The 21,657-nt window shown below is 48.6% G+C and overlaps 1 protein-coding gene across 1 annotated transcript in view; it reads left to right on the top strand.

Annotated features, from left to right (window-relative positions):
- Positions 1 to 356: 356 nt before the first annotated feature.
- Positions 357 to 21,657, top strand: part of PRPF6 (pre-mRNA processing factor 6) — a 48,943-nt gene continuing 27,642 nt past the window's right edge. Inside the window, exons 1-9 of the mRNA XM_032142921.2 lie at positions 357 to 566; positions 2,485 to 2,653; positions 4,441 to 4,559; positions 12,893 to 12,971; positions 14,076 to 14,252; positions 14,483 to 14,638; positions 18,111 to 18,205; positions 18,668 to 18,824; positions 20,128 to 20,290. Of these exons, the coding sequence (XP_031998812.1) occupies positions 496 to 566; positions 2,485 to 2,653; positions 4,441 to 4,559; positions 12,893 to 12,971; positions 14,076 to 14,252; positions 14,483 to 14,638; positions 18,111 to 18,205; positions 18,668 to 18,824; positions 20,128 to 20,290 (1,186 nt within the window). The 5' untranslated portion in view covers positions 357 to 495. The remainder of the gene's footprint in view (positions 567 to 2,484; positions 2,654 to 4,440; positions 4,560 to 12,892; positions 12,972 to 14,075; positions 14,253 to 14,482; positions 14,639 to 18,110; positions 18,206 to 18,667; positions 18,825 to 20,127; positions 20,291 to 21,657) is intronic.

Below are 21,657 nucleotides of genomic sequence, written 5' to 3'. Positions count from 1 at the left end.
AGGGTACAGCTCTGCTCGGAAGTGATCAGGGCCCACCTGGGGCGAGGACGGGCAGCCGGGCTGGTTCAGAGGGAGGGGACCATGGGTCCTACTCTCACAGACAGGTCTCCTCGGGAATGCATCAGAGCACACGGGAAGTAGCAATGCCCCAGGCTGTTTTTGGCCCCCCGGGGCCAGTTACGGTCCCAGCGCAAGCTCGGCCTGGCTCCTTCCGCCTCGCCACGAGGAGGCGCTCCCGCGCACGCGCCTGCCACGTCCCCGCCCCCTAGCCGCAGCCGGAAGTCGTCGAACCAGCGCGTCGGGGCTTCCGCCCAGGGAATCAAAAGTGGGCGGGGCGTGTGCGGACTGAGCGCTGTGCTTCCGGGGCGCGGGTGACGCGACGACGGCGACACCTTGCTACGGAGTGCCTTGGACGTCGAAGCCTAGAGTCTCTGCGTCTTCCCCTCTTCCGCTGCCTCATTCCTTTCCTTCCTAGCCTTGGTCGCCGCCGCCGCCATGAACAAGAAGAAGAAACCGTTCCTGGGGATGCCTGCGCCGCTCGGCTACGTGCCGGGGCTGGGCCGGGGGTGAGGCCTGGGGCGGCGCGCGAGGGGCTGGGACCCGGCTATGGGAGCGCAGTGCGCGTGTTTGGGGTCGGGGGTCTATGGCCGCGCAGTCTAAAAGACGCTTGGTGGATCGGCTTAATCCCTGCAGGAAGCAACGGGCTTTGGGGTCATGACATACCTGTGTGTGCACCCTGCTTGCCGCCTAGATGTGACATATTGACTCTCAGCCCAGTGTTTTGGTCTGTAAGATGGGTAATGCTGTATGCAGTCTGCAGTGAGGAGTAGAAGAATCTGATGTGTAGTGGAAACACGCGACCACCTTCCCCAGGTCGGGCTGACACCCCCCCCCCGCCCCGCCCCGCCTTAAGCGTGCCTGGGTCCTCTATGCCTGCAACACAGATGACCACCATACGTTGTTGGATAAGTGAGCAGTCGTTATTATTCTATTTGGCTATTCATTTGATGAGAAACACTACTGGGTTTTTCTTGGTAGTGGTATTATATTAGAATCTGTGGGGCACACACAAGGCTCCGATATTGACAGCATCTTCAGAGGACCCGAAGCTCACTAAGGAGAGTTTGGTATTAGCATAAATAAGTACGTAAAGAGGACCAGATTTAGAACCCAATGCTTAATGGAGAGTAGCATTGGAGCCAAGTTTAGTAAGAGAGCTGGACTTAGGGCTGTAGAAACAGTAACGATAGAAGAGAAACTGACATTCTGTGTGTGGGAGTTCAAAAAAAGTGAGGCAAGGAGGAAGCCCAGGGAACAGGAGGGAGTCCAGTGTGAGTGGAATGTGCAGCGAATAGAATAGAGCTCAGGAGATTGGAGGGGCCTTGAGCGTCAGGCTAGAGCTCCTGGAGACGTTAGAAAGATCATGATCCTTCAGAATTATTATTATTATTTTATTATTTTTGAGACGAAGTCTTGCTCTGTCGCCCAAGCTGGAGTGCAGTGGCGCAATCTCAGCTCACTGCAATCTCCTTCCCCCGGGTTCAAGCAATTCTCTGCCTCAGCCTCCTGAGTAGCTGGGATTATAGGCGCCCGCTACCACGCCCGGCTAATTTTTGTATTTTTTTTTTTGAGATGGAGTCTCGCTCTTTCACCCAGGCTGGAGTGCAGTGGTGCGATCTCGGCTCACTGCAGGCTCCGCCCCCCGGGGTTCCGCCATTCTCCTGCCTCAGCCTCCCGCGTAGCTGGGACTACAGGCGCCCGCCACCTCGCCTGGCTAATTTTTTGTATTTTTAGTGGAGACGGGGTTTCACCGTGTTAGCCAGGATGGTCTCGATCTCCTGACCTGGTGATCCGCCCGCCTCGGCCTCCCAAAGTGTTGGGATTACAGGCGTGAGCCGCCACGCCCGGCCCAGAATTTTTTAGTCGGAGCTGTTTTGGGAAGAATCATCTGGCAGAGCATGGGTTGAAGTAGAGGAAGGCTAAAGGCAGGGAGAGCTAACTTGGTTTCCAGCTGTGATGGGAGTCATAGTCTGGGAAGGAGGGATTTTAAAGGTGGATTCATTAGTACTTGGGGACAGACAGGATGGGGAAAGTGGGAGAGGGAGGCAAAGATCACATCATGGTTCCATGGCATCTGGGACAGCTGTTATCAGCGAAACACCCCAGAGCAGCTGTAAGGTGGGCACAGAAGAGCTCAGTATGGGCCAAGTTGGGTTTAAGGGCCTGGTTGGATGTGGAGGGGGAGATGATCGAAGGCTTAGGGTGGAGAGAGATTGCCTTGTTAACATCATCCGGGTAGGCCGAAACCTTCAGGTAAGCAGAGAAGATCGGAAGTGTTTGAGACTGCAATTCCTTGTCACCAGGATCTTTGGAGGTTTCCCAAAGGTGTTAGAAAAAGAGGTGTTAGTTAGTGATAACCAGGGGTGGAGAAGAGCACAGGAACAGAGTCATTTAGATACCGGGTGTCTTGGGGGTCTCCTGCAGCGCCACTGGTTTCACCACGCGGTCAGACATTGGGCCCGCCCGTGATGCAAATGACCCTGTGGATGATCGCCATGCACCCCCAGGCAAGAGAACCGTTGGGGACCAGATGAAGAAAAACCAGGCTGCTGATGATGACGACGAGGATCTAAATGACACCAATTACGATGAGGTGAGATGTGTCCGGCTTTTGTGGCTCCTCCAGCCAGTCTCTGGAAGCAGCTGACCTAACCAGTATGTGCTGGTGTCTGTAATGAATGGCTTGGAGTGGCTCATGCATTTAAATTTTAGCTATTCATGGGACATCTTTACTGAGAGTGAGAGGGAGCAGGAAAAACATGGAGAAATGTGCACTTTTTGTCCCTCAGAAGAGATGTTCTTGCAGATGTTAGGACCACTGCCTTGGCATTTCCTATTGGTCAGTCTTTTTTTTTTTTTGAGACAGAGTTTCGCTCTTGTTGGCCAGGCTGGAGTGCAGTGGTGCGATCTCAGTGGTGCGATCACAGCTCACTGTGACCTCTGCCTCCTGGGTTCAAGCGATTCTTCTGCCTCAGCCTCCTGAGTAACTGGGATTACAGGCATGCGCCACCATGCCCGGCTAATTTTGTATTTTTAGTAGAGACGGGGTTTCTCCATGTTGGTCAGGCTGGTCTTGAACTCCTGACTTCAGGTTATCCGCCCGCTTCGGCCTCCCAAAGTGCTGGGATTACAGGCATGAGCCACCGCGCCCGGCTGCCAGTCTTTAATGATAAAAACTTAAAGTGGAATTGGTGATAGTGTTTGCTTTTTTTAGCTTTAGTGCTTGCTCTCTAAAAAGGCATCTAAAGAAAAACTTCAGCTGACTGAATACCGATTAACTGTCCTCTAACAGATGACATTTTTCCTCTGAGGAAAATTTTTAAAAATAATTTTAGCGGCTGGGCGCAGTGGCTCACGCTTGTAATCCCAGCACTTTGGGAGGCCGAGGCGGGCGGATCACGAGGTCAGGAGATCAAGACCACGGTGAAACCCCGTCTCTACTAAAAAAAAAATATAAAAAAATTAGCCGGGCGTGGTGGCGGGCGCGGTGGCGGGCGCCTGTAGTCCCAGCTACCCAGAGAGGCTGAGGCAGGAGAATGGCATGAACCCGGGAGGCGGAGCTTGCAGTGAGCCGAGATCGCGCCACTGCACTCCAGCCTGGGCGACAGAGCGAGACTCCGTCTCAAAAAAAAAAAAAAAAAATTTTAGCTTTGAGGCCAGGCGCGATGGCTCACACCTATAATCCCTGCACTTTGGGAGGCTGAGGCGGGCGTATCATGAGTTCAGGATATCAAGACCATCCTGGCTAACATGGTGAAACCCCGTCTTACTGGAGGCTGAACTATCCCACTACTCGGAGGCTGAGGCAGGAGAATCTTGTGCCGTGAGCCGAGATTGTGCCACTGCACTCCAGCCTTGGCGAGAGTGCGAGACTCTTTCTCAAAAAAAAAAAAAAAAAAAAAATTAGTTTTGAAATAATTTTAAATTTGCAGGAACTTGCAAAAATAGTGCCAAAAAAAAAAAAAACTTTCTGCATATCTTTCACCAAGCGTCTCCCCATGTTATATGACCTTAGTGCAGTTATTGAAACGAAAGAGTTAACATTGACACAGTACTATTAACTAATCTGTCAGTCGTATTTGCATTTCATGTTTTTCCATGAACGTCCGCTTTCTGGCTTAGGCTCAGTCCAGGATCCCCCATTGCATTTCGTCATGTCTCCTTGGTCCCTTCCAATTGGAGGGCTCCTCTGTCTTTCATGCCCTTGACGCTTGAAGAGTAGTCACCAGTTGTATTGTGTAGACTGTCCCTCGATTTGGCTTCTTTGGCTGAAGAAAATGATTTAGCAAGTATTTCAGAAGTTGAGCTCTTCTCCGTTTCTGGTGGTAGGAATGGTGTTGGAGGAAAAGCTGACCTCTACACGTGTTGTTTGCTTCTCAGTTTAATGGCTATGCTGGGAGCCTCTTCTCAAGTGGACCCTATGAGAAAGATGATGAGGAAGCAGATGCTATTTATGCAGCCCTGGATAAAAGGATGGATGAAAGAAGAAAAGAAAGACGGTAAAAGACATTGTTGCCTTTCACAATATTTATCCAACTTAAAAAAAAAGTTTTTGAGGCCAGGTGCAGTGGCTCACGTGTGTAATCCTAGCACTTTGAGAGGCCGAGGTAGGACGATAGCTAGAGCCCAGGGGTTTGAGACCAGTGTGGGCAACATAGCGAGACCTCATCTCTACAGATAATTTAAAAATTAGCCAGATGGTGCACACCTGTAGTCCCAGCTCCTTGGGTGGCTGAGGTGCCCAGGAGGTAGAAACTGCAGTGAGCCATGATCATGTCACTGCATTCCAGCCTGGTTGACATAGTGAGACCCTGTTTCCAAAAAAAAAAAAAAAAAAAAGTTTGTTTTGAATTGTTTTATATTTGGAGAAAAGTTGCAGTAGTGTACGCGTGTCTGCTTAGCTCTTAGGCCACCCGAGGGTCTTGGTCTGTCGTAGCCATGCCTCGATAAGCACTGGGCTGTTACAGAACAGCCTTAGGGCCTGGAGGCTGCAGTGGAGAGCTTAAGAACTCTTAAGTTTTTCCAGAAATCAGCAGAATTTTGTGGATTACTTTTACGATACATCAGGGTTACCATCTTTGAAAAGGGCCTGCTGACTTGATTATGATATGCTGAGTAATTTGCAAATGAATTAAAGATGTCAAACGGCACATACAAGCTACCAAGATGGAACCATGAAGAAATCCCAAACCCGAACAGACCAATAAGAAGTAATGAGATCAAAGCTGTAACAGAAAGTGTCCTAGCAGAGAAAATCTCAGGATCCGATTGCTTCATTGCTGAATTTTACCAAATATTTGAGGAAGAACTAATATTAATTCTACTCAAACTATTCTGAAAAATAGAGGAGGGAATACTTCCAAACTTATTCTACAGAACCAGTATTACCCTGATGCCAAAACCAGACAAAGACACACTGAAAAATGAAAATGTTAGGTCAGTATCCCTGATGAACACTGATGCAGAAATCAGCAGAATACTAGCAAACCATATTCAACAACACATTAGAAAGATGGTTCATCGGCCAAGCACAGTGGCTCACGCCTGTAATTCTAGCACTTTTGGAGGCCGAGGTGGGCGGATCATGGGTCATCTGAGGTCAGGATCAGATGGCCAGACCAGTCTGGCCAACCTAGTGAAACCCAGTCTCTACTAAAAATACAAAATTTAGCCGGGCCTGGTGGGTGGTGTACGCCTGTAATCCCAGCTACTTGGGAGGCTGAGGCAAGAGAATCGCTTGAACCGGGGAGGTGGAGGTTGCAGTGAGCCGAGGTCACGACATTGCACTCTAGCCTGGGAGACCAGAGCAAGACTCCATCTCAAAAAAAAAAAGATCGTTCATCATGACCAAGTGGCATTTTCTCCAGGGATACAAGTGCAAGGGTGTTTCAACATATGCAAATTAATCAGTGTTAATACATCATATCAACAGAATGAAGGACAAAAACCATACGATCATTTTTTTTTTTTTTTTTTTGAGACGGAGTCTCGCTGTGTTTCCCAGGCTGGAGTGTAGTGGCGCAATTTCAGCTCACTGCAACCTCCACCTCCCAGGTTCAAGTGATTCTACTGCCTTAGCCTCCTGAGTAGCTGGGACTACAGTCGCCTGCCAGCACGCCCAGCTAATTTTTTGTATTTGTATTTTTAGTAGAGATGGGATTTCACTGTGTTAGCCAGGATGGTCTTGATTTCCTGACCTCGTGATCTGCCTGCCTCAGCCTCCCAAAGTGCTGGGATTACAGACGTGAGCCACCGTGCCTGGCCTGAGCCTCTGTGCCCGGCCTGATCATTTTAATTGATTCCGAAAATGCACTTGATAAAATTCAACATTCCTTGATGATAAAAACTCTCAAAAAACTGGGTATAGAAGAAACATACCTTGGCTGGGCGCGGTGGTTCACACCTGTAATCACAGCCCTTTGGGAGGCCCAGGCAGGCAGATCATTTGAGGTCAGGAGTTTGAGACCATCCTGACCAACATGGTAAAACCCTGTCTCTACTAAAAATCCAAAGATTAGCTGGGTGTGGTGGCTCAGGCCTATAATTTCAGCTACTAGGGAGGTGGAGGTTGCAGTGAGCCGAGATTGTGCCGCTGCACTCCAGCCTGGGCAACACAATGAGACTGTGTCACAAAGAAAAAAAAAAGCCACATACAGTAGGCCCACAGGTTGTATCATGCTGAATGGGGAAAAACTGAAAGCCTTTTCTCTAAGATGTGGAACACAACAAGGATGCCCACTTACACCACTGTGATTCAACATAGTACTGGAAGTCCTAGCTGGAGCAGTCGGACCAGAGAAATAAATAAAGGGCATCCAGATTGGAAAAGAAGAAGTTAAATTATCCTTGTTTGCAGATGATATGATCTTATATTTAGAAAACTCTAAAGACTCTACCAAAACACTATTGGAGCTGACAAATTCATTAAAGTTGTAGGCTATGCCCCCAGGTGCGGTGGCTCACACCTGTAATCCCAGCACTTTGGGAGGCTGAGGGTGGGTGGATCACCTGAGTTCAGGAGTTTGAGACCAGCCTGGCCAACGTAGAGAAACCCCGTCACTATTAAGAATACAAAAATGGCCAGGCGCGGTGGCTTACACCTGTAATCCCAGAACTTTGGGAGGCCAAGGCAGGTGGATGACTGGAGGTCAGCCTGGCCAACGTGGTGAAACCCTGTCTCTACTAAAAAAACACAAAAGTTGCCGGGCGCTGTGACTCATGCCTGTAATCCCAGCACCTTGGGAAAGCGAGGTGGGTGGATCACTTGAGGTCAGGAGTTTGAGACCAGGCTGACCGACATGGTGAAACCCTGTCTTTACTAAAAATACAAAAATTAGCTGGGTGTAGTGGCACACGTCTGTAATCCCAGCTACTCAGGAGGCTGAGGCAAGAGAATTGCTTGAACCCAGGAGGCAAAGGTTGTAGTGAGCTGAGATTGTGCCCCTGCACTCCAGCCTGAGTGACGGGGCAAGACTGTCTCAAAAAAAAAAACAAAAACAAAAAAAATTAGCCGGGCGTGATGGCGCATGCCTGTAGTCCCAGCTAGTTGGGAGGCTGAGGCAGGAGAATCGCTTGAACCCAGGAGGTCGAGATTGCAGTGAGCTGAGATTGCACCATTGCACTCCAGCCTGGGTAACAGAGTGAGACTCCATCTTAAAATAAAATATCCATACTACCCAAAGTAATTTACAGATTCAGTGCAATCCATATCAAAATACTGGGGACATTATTAACAGATAGTGAAAAAATAGCCAGGTGCAGTGGCTCATGCCTGTAATCTCAACACTTTGGGAGGCCGAGGCAGGTGGATCACTTGAGGTCAGCAGTTCGAGACCAGCCTGGCCAAACCCCATCTCTACTAAAAATACAAAAATTAGTTGGGCATCGTGGTGGGTGCCTGTAATCCCAGCTACTTCGGAGGCTGAGGCAGGAGAATCACTTGAACCTGGAAGGCAGAGGTTGCAGTGAGCTGAGATCGTGCCATTGCACTCCGGCCTGGGCAACAGAGTGAGACTCCGTCTCAAAAAAAAAAAAAGAAAAAATAATTCTAAAATGTACCTGGAGCCAGAAAAGACCCAGAATAGCCAAAGCTATCCTGAGCAAAAGGAACAAAACTGGAGGAATACTTGACTTCAAATTATACTACAGAGCTGTAGTAACAAAAACAGCATAGTACTGGCAGAAAAACAGACACATAGACCAGTGGAACAGAATGGACCCAGAAACAAATAGATACATCTACAGTGAACTCATTCTTGACAAAGGTACCAGGAATATTTAGGGAAAAGACAATCTCTTCAATAAATGGTGCTGGAAAAACTGGATATCCATATGCAGAAGAATGAAACTAGACCCCTCTCTCGCCACATACAAAAATCAAAAGACTTTAAGACCTCAAATTATGAGACTACTAGAAGAAAACATTGGAGAAACTCTACAGGACATTGGACTAGGTAAAGATTTCTTGAGGAATATCCCACAAGCACAGGCAACCAAAGCAAAAATGGACGAACGGAAGCCAGGTGTGGTGGCTCGCTCCCGTGAGCCAAGAGTGCGCTACTGCACTCCAGCCTGGGCCACAGAGACTGTCTCAGAAAGGAAAAAAATAAGAAGTTCTCATTATAGAATATTAGGAAAATAAGAGTAAGTATGGGTAAAAGCATAACATTTATTCGTAAGTCTAGAAAGTAACAGTTAATTAACGTTTTGACTCATTTCCTCTTTCTGTTGCTTTTTTTATCTCGGCTCACTGCAACCTCTGCCTCCCGGGTTCAAGCAATTCTCCTGCCTCAGCCTCCCAAGTAGCTGGGATTACAGGTGCCTGCCACCACGCCTGGCTAGTTTTTGTATTTTTAGTAGAGGCGGGGTTTCACCATGTTGGCCAGGATGGTCTCAAACTCCTGGCGTTGTGCTCCACCCACCTCGGCCTCCCAAAGTGCTGGGATTACAGATGTGAGCCACTGCGCCCAGCTCTGTTGCTTTTTATACATGTAATCATAACTGCCTTTGATGTATGTAGAATATTTTATTTTTTGAAGAAAATTTTAGAATAGTAAAATATAGTTCTTCTGGAATTTTATTTATTTTTTTGAGTCTCCCAGGCCCAAGTGATTCTCCGGTCTCAGCCTCCGAAGTAGCTGGGATTATAGGCACGTGCCACCACACCTGGCTAATTTTTGTGTTTTTAGTAGAGACAGGGTTTTACCATGTTGGCCAGGCCGATCTTGAAATCCTGACCCCAAGTGATCCGCCCGCCTCAGCCTCCCAAAGTGTTGGAATTACAGGCATGAGCCACCGTGCCAAGTCTTGCCACACGCTTTAAACAACTAGATCTTGCTTGACGTAAACTTGCTGTCTCGAGGACAGCACCAGGCCATCGGGGATCTGCCCTCATGACTCAGTGACCTCCCACCAGGCCCCACCTCAAACATTGGGAATTATAATTCAGCATGAGATTTGATGGGGACGCAGATGCAAACCATATCCTTTGGCCTCCCAGAGTGCTCAGATTATGGACATAAGCCAATGTGCCTGGCCTGGAAATCTTTTTAGAAGCTTGTTATTAAATCATTGTGCGTATATTTATACCTATAGTAATTAAATGTGAATGGCATTGCATTTTACTTTTTCTTTTTGGATACAGGATCTTACTCTGTCACCCAGGGTGGAGTACAGTGGCTTGATTATAACTCCCTGCAACCTTGAATTCCTGGCTCAAGCAATTCTCCTGCTTTAGCCTTCCAGGTAGCTAGGATTACAAGCATGTGCTACCACACCCAGCTAATTTTTCTTTTTTCTTTTTTTTTTTTTTTTTTTTGAGATGGAGTCACTCTGTTGCCTAGACTGGAGTGCAATGGCACGATCTCGGCTTACTGCAACCTCCGCCTCCAGGGTTCAAGTGATTCTCCTGCCTCAGCCTCCCAAGTAGCTGGGATTACAGGCGTGCACCACCACGCCCAGCTGATTTTTGTCGAGACGGGTATTTTTAGTAGAGACGGGGTTTCACCAGTGTTAGCCAGGCTGGTCTTGAACTCCTGACCTCGTGATCTGCCCGCCTTGGCCTCCCAAAGTGCTGGGATTACAGGCTTGAGCCACTGCACCTGGCTCACACCCAGATAATTTTTGTCTGTGTTGCCAAGGCTGGTCTTGAACTCCTGGCCTCAAGTGATCCACCTGCCTCCCCTAACCTTGGCCTCCCAAAGTGCTAGGTTTACAGGCATGAGTCACTACACTCAGCCCTACATTTTAAAGATTGATTGGAACCTCCAGGGTTAATGCATTTTAAAAAACATCAGGCTGGGTGCAGTGGCTTACATGTGTATCCTAGTACCTTGGGAGTCCAAGACGGGAGGATCACTTGAGTCTAGGAGTTCGAGACCAGCCTGGGCAACATAGTGAAACCCTGTCTCTACAAAAAGAAAGTTAAAATTAGCCAGTGGCACGTGCCTGTAGTTCCAGCTACGTTCCCAAGGCTGAGGCAGGAGGATTGCTTGAGCCTAGGAGTTTGAGGCTACAGTGAGCTATGATTATACCACTGTGTTCCAGCCTGGGCAACAGAGCAAGACCCTGTCTCTAAAACAAAAACAAAACAAAAAATAGCAGGTGATGTGGACCCATGTAGAAAGTCATTAAATTAAATGTTTTTAAAAAGTAATGTACTTGGCCGGGCACAGTGGCTCACACCTATAATCCCAGCACTTTGGAAGGCTGAGGCAGGCAGATCATGAGGTCAGGAGATCAAGACCATCCTGGCCAACATGGTGAAACCCCGTCTCTACTAACAATACAAAAATTAGCTGGGTGTGGTGGCGTGTGCCTGTAATCCCAGCTACTCGGGAGGCTGAGGCACGAGAATCACTTGAACCCAGGAGGCGGAGGTTGCAGTGAGCTGAGATTGCGCCACTGTACTCCAGCCTGGTGACAGAGTGAGACTCTGTCTCAAAAAAAAAAAAAAAAGTAGTGTATTAAAACTTTTTATTCTGAAAACTGTCGTAATACAAACAAGTAGGACGAACAGTACTGTGAATACCGTATCCTCACACGTAGTCTCAACACTGAAGTACAATTACGTGGGTGATGCAAACTGTTCTGGCACATAGAGCTGTGCCGCTGAGCTGAGTTGGTTGTTAGAGGTGAACTATTTACTTGGAAGAGAAGGAAGCAAGGAGGGAAAGGAGGGATGAGTTCAGTAGAGTGTTTGGTAGTAATTAGGATAGCTACTGTTTTTCCTTTTAGGTGGTTTTTTTTTTTTTTTTTTTTGCGACAAGGTCTCGCTCTGTCACCCAGGCTAGATTGGCTCACTGCAACCTCCACCTCCTGGATTCAAATGATCTTCCTGCCTCAGTCTCCCAGGTAGCTGGGGATTGCAGGTGCCCACCACCATGCCCAGCTAATTTTTATTTTTATTTTTTTGAGACGAAGTTTCACTCTTGTCACCCAGGCTGGAGTGCAATGGCATGATCTTGGCCCCCTGCAACTTCTGCCTCCTGGGTTCAAGCAGTTCCCCTACCTCAGCCTCCTGAGTAGCTGAGATAACAGGCACGCGCCACCATGCCTGGCTAATTTTCATATTTTTAGTATAGACGGGCCAATACCACATTGGCCAGGCTTGAACTCCTGACCCCAGGTGATCTGCCCACCTCGGCCTCCCAGAGCGTTGGGATTACAGGCGTGAGCCACTACACCTGGCCTTCGTAACTGTTTATAGGATGGTCCTACCTTTGGGATTTTGTGAATTTTCAAGCAGTAAATATACTCATGTCCAAATGGAGGTATTTTTTTTTTTTTTTTTGAGACGGAGTCTTGCTCTGTCGCCCAGGCTGGAGTGCAGTGGCGCGATCTCGGCTCACTGCAACCTCCGCCTCCCGGGTTCACGCCATTCTCCTGCCTCAGCCTCTCCGAGTAGCTGGGACTACAGGCGCCCGCCACCACGCCCGGCTAATTTTTTGTATTTTTAGTAGAGACGGGGTTTCACCGTGGTCTCGATCTCCTGACCTCGTGATCCGCCCGCCTCCGCCTCCCAAAGTGCTGGGATTACAAGCGTGAGCCACCGCGCCCGGCCGCTAAATGGAGGTATTTAGATCAAAGTAAGATCTTTTTTTTTTTATTTTAATGAATTTCTGCGTGTTTTTATTTGGTGGATAATTGAATTATTAGACTTACGAATGTATTTATATTCATTTATTTAGAGACAGAGTCTCTCTCTGTCGCCCAGGCTGGAGTGCAGTGGTGCGATCTCAGCTCACTGCACCCTCTGCCTCCTGGGTTCAAATGATTCTTCTGCCTCAGCCTCCCAAGTAGCTGTGATTACAGGTGTGTGCTACCATGCCCAGCTAAGAATGTATTCATAATTACCTTAAAATATATTTGATTTGGGCTGGGCATGGTGGCTCACACCTGTAATCCCAGCACTTTGGGAGGCCAAGGTGGGTGGATCAGGCCAAGGTCAGGAGTTCAAGAACAGCCTGGCCAGGATGGTGAAATCCCGTCTCTACTAAAAATACAAAAATTAGCTGGGAGCGGTGGTGGGCATCTGTAATCCCAGCTACTTGGGAGGCCGAGGCAGGAGAATCACTTAAACCCAGGAGGTGGAGGTTGCAGTGAGCTGAGATCGCACCACTGCACTCTAGCCTGGGCGACAGAGCAAGACTCCATCTCAAAAAAATATATATATATATGTATATATATATATATGTGCGTGTGTGTATGTGTATTTGATTTAGCTGCTAAGAGTATGGAATTGTTCTTTTTGGTGATTTAATTGAGATGGATAATAAATTTGCTTCAGAACAGACATGCAGTGTTTCTGATGTGTGCATGTTTTATTTCCTAGGGAGCAAAGGGAGAAAGAAGAAATAGAGAAATATCGTATGGAACGCCCCAAAATCCAACAGCAGTTCTCAGACCTCAAGGTGAGCCGATGAAGTGGTGAATGGGGTGCGGTTTCTAACGCTCTTACCCTAACCCGCAGAGACTCAGACTGCTCTCACGTGGATTTGATGAGACTTTACGTTTTTAATTTAGAGGGTCATTGCTTAGAAGAAGAAAGTGCTTGCTTCAGTATGTTTAATTATATGTGTGTAAAAAAAAACCCCCTACCGTAAAAGGTAGGATAAATGAACTTATTTTCTTTGTAATTTTGACTCCATTTATATCTAAGATTTTCTTTCTTTCTTTCTTTTTTTTTTTTTTTTTGAGGCAGTCTGACTCTGTTGCCCTGGCTGGAGTGCAGTGGCGTGGTCTCAGCTCACTGCAACCTTCACCCCCTAGGTTCAAGCAATTCTCGTGCCTCAGCCTCCTAAGTAGCTGGGATTACAGGCGCCTGCCACCATACCCAGCTAATTTTTATATTTTTAGTAGAGACAGAGTTTTGCCATGTGTGCCAGGCTGGTCTCGAACTCCTGACCTCTAGTGATCTGCCCACCTCGGCCTCCCAAATGGCTGGGATTACAGGCGTGAGCCACCACGTCTGGCCCCATTTATATGTAAGATTTTCTAAACTCTGTCCCCTGGGCTTTGAGAGAATAATTTACATTTTAGTGAAGTTGAGCAGATCCAATAAGTTGATTTTTCTAAGTGTAGTAGAAAACTATTTTTGGGGCTGGGTACAGTGGCTCACACCTGTAATCTCAGCACTTTGGGAGGCTGAGGTGGGAGAATCACTTGAGCCCAGGAGTTTGAGACCAGCCTTGGGGAGAACCTGTCTTTACAAAAAATAAAAACTTAGCCAGGCATGGTGGCCCACACTTGTGGTCCCAGCAACTTGAGAAGCTGAAGTGGGAGGATCACTTGAGCCTGGAAGGTTGAGGCTGCAGTGATCTGTGATTGTGCCACTGAATCCAGCCTGGGCAACAGAATGAGACCCATCTCAAAACAAAAGTAAAAACAATTGCTGCATCAAAATCCCTTCTAAAGCTTGGCGATCTGGAGGCTAGAGGTGAGGGAGGGCATGGTCCTACCTGGGCACATGAAATTCTGTCAGAAAATTAATGTTTCTGGGGTCTGGACATTTCCAGAGGAAGTTGGCGGAAGTCACGGAAGAAGAGTGGCTGAGCATCCCTGAGGTTGGCGATGCCAGAAACAAACGCCAGCGGAACCCACGCTATGAGAAGCTGACCCCTGTTCCTGACAGCTTCTTTGCCAAACATTTACAGACCGGAGAGAACCATACCTCAGTGGATCCCCGACAAACTGTGAGCATCCAAAAACGGGCACATGTGGCCCATTTAGTCTTGTTATATCGGTGGCAGGAATGGTGGGTGGTGTTGGATTCAGTGCTTCTGCAGGTCATGGCTGTGCTGTGGCTGAGTCTGCACAGCTGTGCATATGTCAGGCCGCTGGGGAAGTATTTCAGAGAGTAAATTTCTTGGGCATGAAATGCAAACCATTGTTTTATTCCTGCCTTTCCTCTCTTCCCCTCCAGCAATTTGGAGGTCTTAACACACCCTATCCAGGTGGACTGAACACTCCATACCCAGGTGGAATGACACCAGGATTGATGACACCTGGCACCGGTGAGCTGGACATGAGGAAGATTGGCCAAGCGAGGAACACTCTGATGGACATGAGGCTGAGTCAGGTGAGTTTGTCACACAGCATTTTCCTGTAGACAGTTTTAGACATTTTAATTTTGTTTTGTTTTCTTTTTCTCCGCCTCCTCCTTTTTTTTTTTTTTGGCTTGATTTTTGCCTGAATAATTCTGCAGATTTTTAAAATTTTGAGGCAGAGTCTTGCTCTGTCACCCAGAGGCTGGAGTGCAATGGCGTGATCTTGGCTCACTGCAGCCTCCACCTCCCAGGTTCAAGTGATTCTCCTAACTCAGCCTCCTGAGTAGCTGGGATTACAGGTGCCCACCACCACACCTGGCTAATTTTTGTATTTTTTGTAGAGATGGGGTTCACCATGTTGGCCAGGCTGGTCTTGAACTCCTGACCTCAGGTGATCTGTCTGCCTTGGCCTTCCAAAATGCTGGCATTACAGGTGTGAGCCACTGCACCTGGCCTTTTTTTAAAATATAAAATAATAATTTTTTAAAAAATGTGTTTTCTTCCTGCCTCTCAGTAAATTGTCTTGTGGTCCTGCATGGAATGCGTAGGTGACTAGGTGCTCTAGACACCAGTGAAGTACAGAACTCTTTCTGATATGCATATCAGAAACCATGAAGGAACATACTACTTTTGGCCTGGCCAACATGGTGAAACCCCGTCTCTACTAAAAATACAGAAATTGGCCAGGTGTGGTGGTGGGCGCCTGTAATCCCAGCTACTTGGGAGGCTAAGGCAGGAGAATCACTTGAACCCGGGCGTTGGAGGTTGCAGTGAGCCGAGATTGCACCAGTGCACTCCAGCCTGGGCAACAGAGTGAGACTGTCTCAAAAACAACAAAAAAAAACAAAAACAAAAAGTGGCACAATCATGGCTCGCTACATACAGCCTCGACCTCCCTGGGCTAAGCCGATCCTTCCACCTCAGCCTGCCAAGTAGCTGAGATTACAGGCATGTGCCACCATACCCAACTAATTTTTGTATTTTTTGTTGAGGTGGGGTGTCACTAGGTTGCCCAAGCTGGGCCGGAGCTCCTGGGCACAAGTGATCTGTCCGCGTTGGCCTCCCAAAGTGATGAGATTACAGGTGTGAACTACCACGCCCAGCCTGAAATTTGTTTACATAGAAATTGTAAAACTTTTTGGGCCAGGCACTCATGCCTGTACTCCTAGCACTTTGAGAGACCAAGGCGGGAGGATTGCTTGAGCTCAATAGTTCAAGACCAGCCTGGGCAACATGGTGATGGTGAGACTCCGTCTCTACAAAAACTAAAAGAAATAGCTGGGCCTGGTGGTGCCTGTAGTCCCAGCTATTCAGAAGGCTGAGGTGGGAGGATTGCTTGAGTCAGGGAGTTTGAGGCTGCCGTGGGCTATGATCGCGCCACTGCACACCAGCCTGGGTTATGGAGTGAGACTGTCTCAATAAATAAATAAAACTGTCACAGTAATTTTTTTGTGGTAAAATATATGTAACACAGAATTTACCATTTTAATCATTCTTGACTGTACCTACCTTCACTGACATAATTATGTTCATGTTGTTAATACAACCTCATCACCATTCATCTCCAGAACTGTTTTCATCTTCCCAAATTGAAACTCTGTGCCTGTTAAACACTGAGTCCCCGTGCCCTTTCTCCCCAGCCCCTGGCATCCACCGTTCTTTCTGTTTCTGTAAGTGTCACTGCTCTCTGGATCTCATATGGCTGGAATCATATGGTGTTTACCTTACTGTGATGGGCTTATTTCACTTAGCTCATGGTGCAGCGTGTGTCAGCATGTTCTTTTTTTTTTTTTTTTTTGAGACAGTCTCTGTCACCCAGGCTGGAGTTCAATGGCATGGTCTTGGCTCACTGCAACCTCCGCCTCCCGGGTTCAAATCATTCTCCCACCTCAGCCTCCCGAGTAGCTGGGACTACAGGTGTGCACCACCAAGCCCAGCTAATTTTTTTTTTTTTGAGACGGAGCCTGGCACTGTCGCCCGGGCTGGAGTGCAGTGGCACGATCTCGGCTCACTGCAACCTCCGCCTCCCGGGTTCAGGCGATTCTCCTGCCTCAGCCTCCTCAGTAGCTGGAACTATAGGCGTGTGCCACCACGTCTGGCTAATTTTTGTATTTTTAGTAGAGACGGGATTTCATCATGTTGGCTAGGATGGTCTCGATGTCCTGAGCTCGTGATCCACTCGCCCCAGCCTCCCAGGATGCTGGGATTAGAAGTGTGATTTTTTGTATTTTTAGTAGAGATGGGAATTTCACCATGTTGGCCAGGCTGGTCTCGAACTCCTGACCTCCAGTGATTCGCGTGGCTTGTCCTCCCAAAGTGCTGGGATTACAGGAATGAGCCCCGGCGCCCCGGCCAGCATGTTCTCTGTTTAAGGCAGGATGAGACTTGACTCTTTGGTGTGTGTGGACTGCATTCACTGACCTGTTTATTCGCTGATGGACACTTGGACCACTTTCACCTTTTGACTATTGTGAATAATGCTGCTGTGAAAACAGTTGTACAGATATTTGTCAGAGACCCTGCTTTCTATTCTTTATTTTTTAATAAAAATTTTAAGTTTTATTTTTTTGTTTTTTTGTTTTTTTTTTTGAGATGGGGTCTTGCTCTGTCACCCAGGCTGGAGGGCAGTGGCGTGATCTCAGCTCACTGCAGCCTCTGCCTCCCAGGTTCATGTGATTCTCCTGCCTCAGCCTCCTGAGTAGCTGGGACTACAGGCGTGCCACCACGCCTGGCTAATTTTTGTATTTTTAGTAGAGATGGGGTTTCACCATCCTGGCCAGGCTGGTCTCGAACTCCTGACCTTGTGATCCACCCACCTTGGCCTCCCAAAGTGCTGGGATTACAGGCGTAAGCCACCACACCTGGCCAAAAATTACACGTTTTTTTGTAGAGACAGAGTCTTGGGAGGCTGAGGCAGGAGGATTCCTTGAGCCCAGGAGCTGGAGGCTGCACTGAGCTGTGATTGCCACTGCACTCCTGCTTGGGTAACAGTGAGACTCTGTCTCAAAAAAATAAATAAAAATATAGATCTTGGCCAGGCGCACTGGCTCACGCTTGTAATCCCAGCACTTTGGGAGGCCGAGGCGGGCGGATCACGAGGTCAGGAGATCGAGACCATCCTGGCTAACACAGTGAAACCCTGTCTCTACTAAAAATACAAAAAATTAGCCGGGTGTGGTGGCAGGTGCCTGTAGTCCCAGCTACTTGGGAGGCTGAGGCAGGAGAATGGCGTGAATCTGGGAGGCAGAGCTTGCAGTGAGCCGAGATCATGCCACTGCACTCCAGCCCGGGCAACAGAGCGAGACTCTGTCTCAAAAAAAAAAAAAAGGTCTTTTTCCATACAGTGTTATTATCACAAGGTGTTGTCTGAGTGAAATGAAGGTTGTTTTCTTTCTTCTTCTGACTACTCTCTCAGGATTGTGGGAGGGGCTCCAGGGACCCTCTGAGAACTTTGTTTTGCACCTGGTCACGTCCAGCTGACTCTCAGCTTGGCCTGTCTCACAGGTGTCTGACTCCGTGAGTGGACAGACCGTCGTTGACCCCAAAGGCTACCTGACGGATTTAAATTCCATGATCCCGACACACGGAGGAGACATCAAGTGAGTGCTTTGCAGAATCGCTGGGCTGGGATGGAGACTCTAGTTGCCTAGGATATTTTGGATTTTATATGGACAGTATGCAGTCAAAATGTGACATGGTGGTTCTAAGAAATATAAAGTGGAGTAGTTTGGTTTTTCCATTTGAAATGTATCTGTATCCATTCATTGCATACACTAAATGTGTTACATATGATACTGCAAGTCCCTGCCTGTGCTGGGCGGGAAAGCAGCCGGCTGTGTCCCACATGTCCTGTCTGGACCTTCGGTTCTCAGCGTTTGTCTGCGGGGAGGCTAAACAGGCTTGGAATAGTGCGCACTGAAGTTTTGAGTTGGTTTGTGTAACTCAGGACATCAGGACTGATAGTTCTTACATTGTGACTGTGAAGTGGGTGCCTTCGTCCCCGGTCTCGGGTGCACCCCTGACAGTATGGCCTGATGCCGTGTGCACTCTCCCTCTCATAGTGATATCAAGAAGGCGCGACTGCTCCTCAAGTCTGTTCGGGAGACGAACCCTCATCACCCGCCAGCCTGGATTGCGTCAGCCCGCCTGGAAGAAGTCACTGGGAAGCTACAAGTAGCTCGGAACCTTATCATGAAGGGGACAGAGATGTGCCCCAAGGTGAGGCGTGCTGTGAGGCGTTTCCTGGGAGGCTGCGTGATTGGGTCCCCTACGGGAGTAAACTCGTTAGAGCAAATCTCTGTCTTTTAGTATTGAAACTACAGATGATAGGACAGGCTGGGGGAGGATGTGAAAAGCAGCCAAGGGCTTTTCCCTGCTTGTTTGCACATGGAGTGAAGGCTAATCCACCACCTTTTTTTGTTTTTTTGTTTTTTTTTGAGACGGAGTCTCGCTCTGTCACCCAGGCTGGCGTGCAGTGGCACCATCTCGGCTCACTGCAAGCTCCACCTGCCGGGTTCACACCATTGTCCTGTCTCAGCTTCCAGAGTAGCTGGCACTATAGGTGCCCGCCACCACGCCTGAATCCACCACTGGTTTAATGGCAGGCTAAGCTTCATTATAAAGAGCTCAGTTGGTCAGCTCTTCACCCACCTAATGGTGGCCAGGCATGGTGGCTCATGCCTGTAATCTCAGCACTTTGAGAGGCTGAGGCGGGTGGATCACTTGAGGTCAGGAGTTAGAGACCAGCCTGGCCAACATGGCAAAACCCTGTCTCTACTAAAAATACGGAAATTAGCCAGGCGTCGTGACAGGTGCCCATAATCTCAGCTATTCGGTAGACGGAGGTTGCAGTGAGCTGAGATCGCGCCACTGCGCTCCAGCCTGGGGGACAGAGCGAGATTCTGTCTCAAAAAAAAAAAAACAAGAATAACCCGAGCACATGCGCAGTCTTTGCTTTGTCCGTGGAGTTGTCCTGAAGGCAAATCATGTTCTTTTCACAAAGTGGTGTTTTATGTTTGTTTGTTTTTTTTTTTTTTTGAGTCACGCCCTGTTGCCCAGGCTGGAGTACAGTGGCGTGATCTCAGCTCACTGCAACCTCCGCCTCCCGGGTTCAAGCGATTCTCCTGCCTCAGCCTCCTGAGTACCTGGGATTACAGGCATGCGCCACCACACCGGGCTAATTTTTGTATTTTTAGTAGAGACACCGTTTTGCCATGTTGGCCAGGCTGATCTCAAACTCCTGACCTCGTGATCCACCCGCCTCGGCCTCCTTAAGTGCTGGGATTACAGGCATGAGCCACCGCGCCCAGCCATTAGGTGTTTTTCAGTCAGACATATGGTAGCCATGTTCCCGCGTGTGGTTATAAGGGGGCGACTTCTGGTGCAGGTGTGTTAGAGGCTGAGCTGATTGGCTTTTGTAAAATCTGGGGCCCGAGGATCTGCTCTGGAGATCTGTGCCTGCTGCCCTGCTGTGGCTTCCAGCCTGCACTGAGCCTTATTGGTCTTATCTCTTGCCTCACAGAGTGAAGATGTCTGGCTGGAAGCAGCCAGGTTGCAGCCTGGGGACACAGCCAAGGCCGTGGTAGCCCAAGCTGTCCGTCATCTCCCACAGTCTGTCAGGATTTACATCAGAGCAGCAGAGCTGGAAACGGACATTCGTGCAAAGAAGCGGGTTCTTCGGAAAGGTGAGCCTCCCTCCTTGGGGCCCCTCCTCTCAGCAGCTTTCCTGCTCCTAACTCAGGCTTTTGGAGAGAGTGGATAAGGGACCAGGGATGTTTTTCAGGCCTTTGCTCAGGTTGGGTTGCCTCTGCCCTTGGACCCCCATGGGGGAGGGAGACTGTGGTGGGCGAGTTCCCATCCTGGAAGGGATGCTTGGGTTGAGCCCTCACTCCTGCCTTTTTCCAGTGTGTGATCTTGGATGCGTTGGGTGGTCACTCTGTGGTCCAGGCTTCCCTCATCTGCAGGGTGAGAACAATAGTAGCTCAAAGCCTGTGTCCTGGGGCTCTGGAGATTGTCTGTGTGAAGAGCTGAGCCGGCACCTGGCATGTGCAGACCCTTTGTGGATGTTACTCATTTTCTCTCCTGAGAAGGCACCAGAGCCACACGTTGATTGAACTCTTTCCCGCTGCTGACAAGGCTGTGCCTCCTGCTCCTGTGAGGCACCGTGTGCCGTCAGCTCAGGTCAGATAATGACAGACGGTGTGCCTACCAGGGAACCTGATTCCATCCAGGGATTCCTGCCAGGATAGAGCTTTTGTGGGTAGTTTGTTTATTTTTCTTACTGTGGATTCATAAAAGGAGTACTGTTTCTCCTGTCCCTGGAAGTGTGTAGTAGATGCTGCTCTTGAACTGGGTCCAGAACAAGTGCTAGTCAGGGGGCTGTTCTGAAGCTAATCTGTGCAGGTGGCTTCTTTTTTTTTGTTTTTGGTTTTTTGTTTTGAGATGGAGTCTTGCTCTGTCCTCCAGGCTGGAGTGCAGTGGCATGATCTCGGCTCACTGCAAGCTCCGCCTCCCGGGTTCACGCCATTCTCCTGCCTCAGCCTCCCGAGTAGCTGGGACTACAGGCACCTGCCACCACGCCTGGCTAATTTCTTTTTGTATTTTTAGTAGAGACGGGGTTTCACTGTGTTATCCAGGATGGTCTCGATCTCCTGACCTTGTGATCGGCCCGCCTCGGCCTCCCAGAGTGCTGGGATTACAGGCGTGAGCCACTGTGCCCGGCCTTTTATTTTTTTTATTTTTTTTTATTTTTTGAGATGGAGTCTCACTTTGTCACCCAGGCTGGAGTGCAATGGCACCATCTTGGCTCACTGCAACCTCTGCCTCCCAAGTTTAAGCAATCCTCTTACCTCGGCCTTCTGAGTAGCTGGGACTACAGGTACCTGCCACCACCCCTGCTTAATTTTTGTATTTTTAGTAGAGACGGGGTTTCACTGTGTTGACCAGGCTGGTCTTGAACTCCTCACCTCAAGTGATCCACCCACCTCGACCTCCCAAAGTGCTGGGATTACAGGCATGAGCCACTGTGCCCGGTCTGATTTTTTTTTTTTTT

This window comes from Hylobates moloch, unplaced genomic scaffold, assembly GCF_009828535.3.
Source record: "Hylobates moloch isolate HMO894 unplaced genomic scaffold, HMol_V3 SCAFFOLD_21, whole genome shotgun sequence".
In the NCBI taxonomy this organism is placed as follows: Eukaryota; Metazoa; Chordata; class Mammalia; order Primates; family Hylobatidae; genus Hylobates; species Hylobates moloch.
This window is presented reverse-complemented; position numbering and strand designations above follow the sequence as displayed.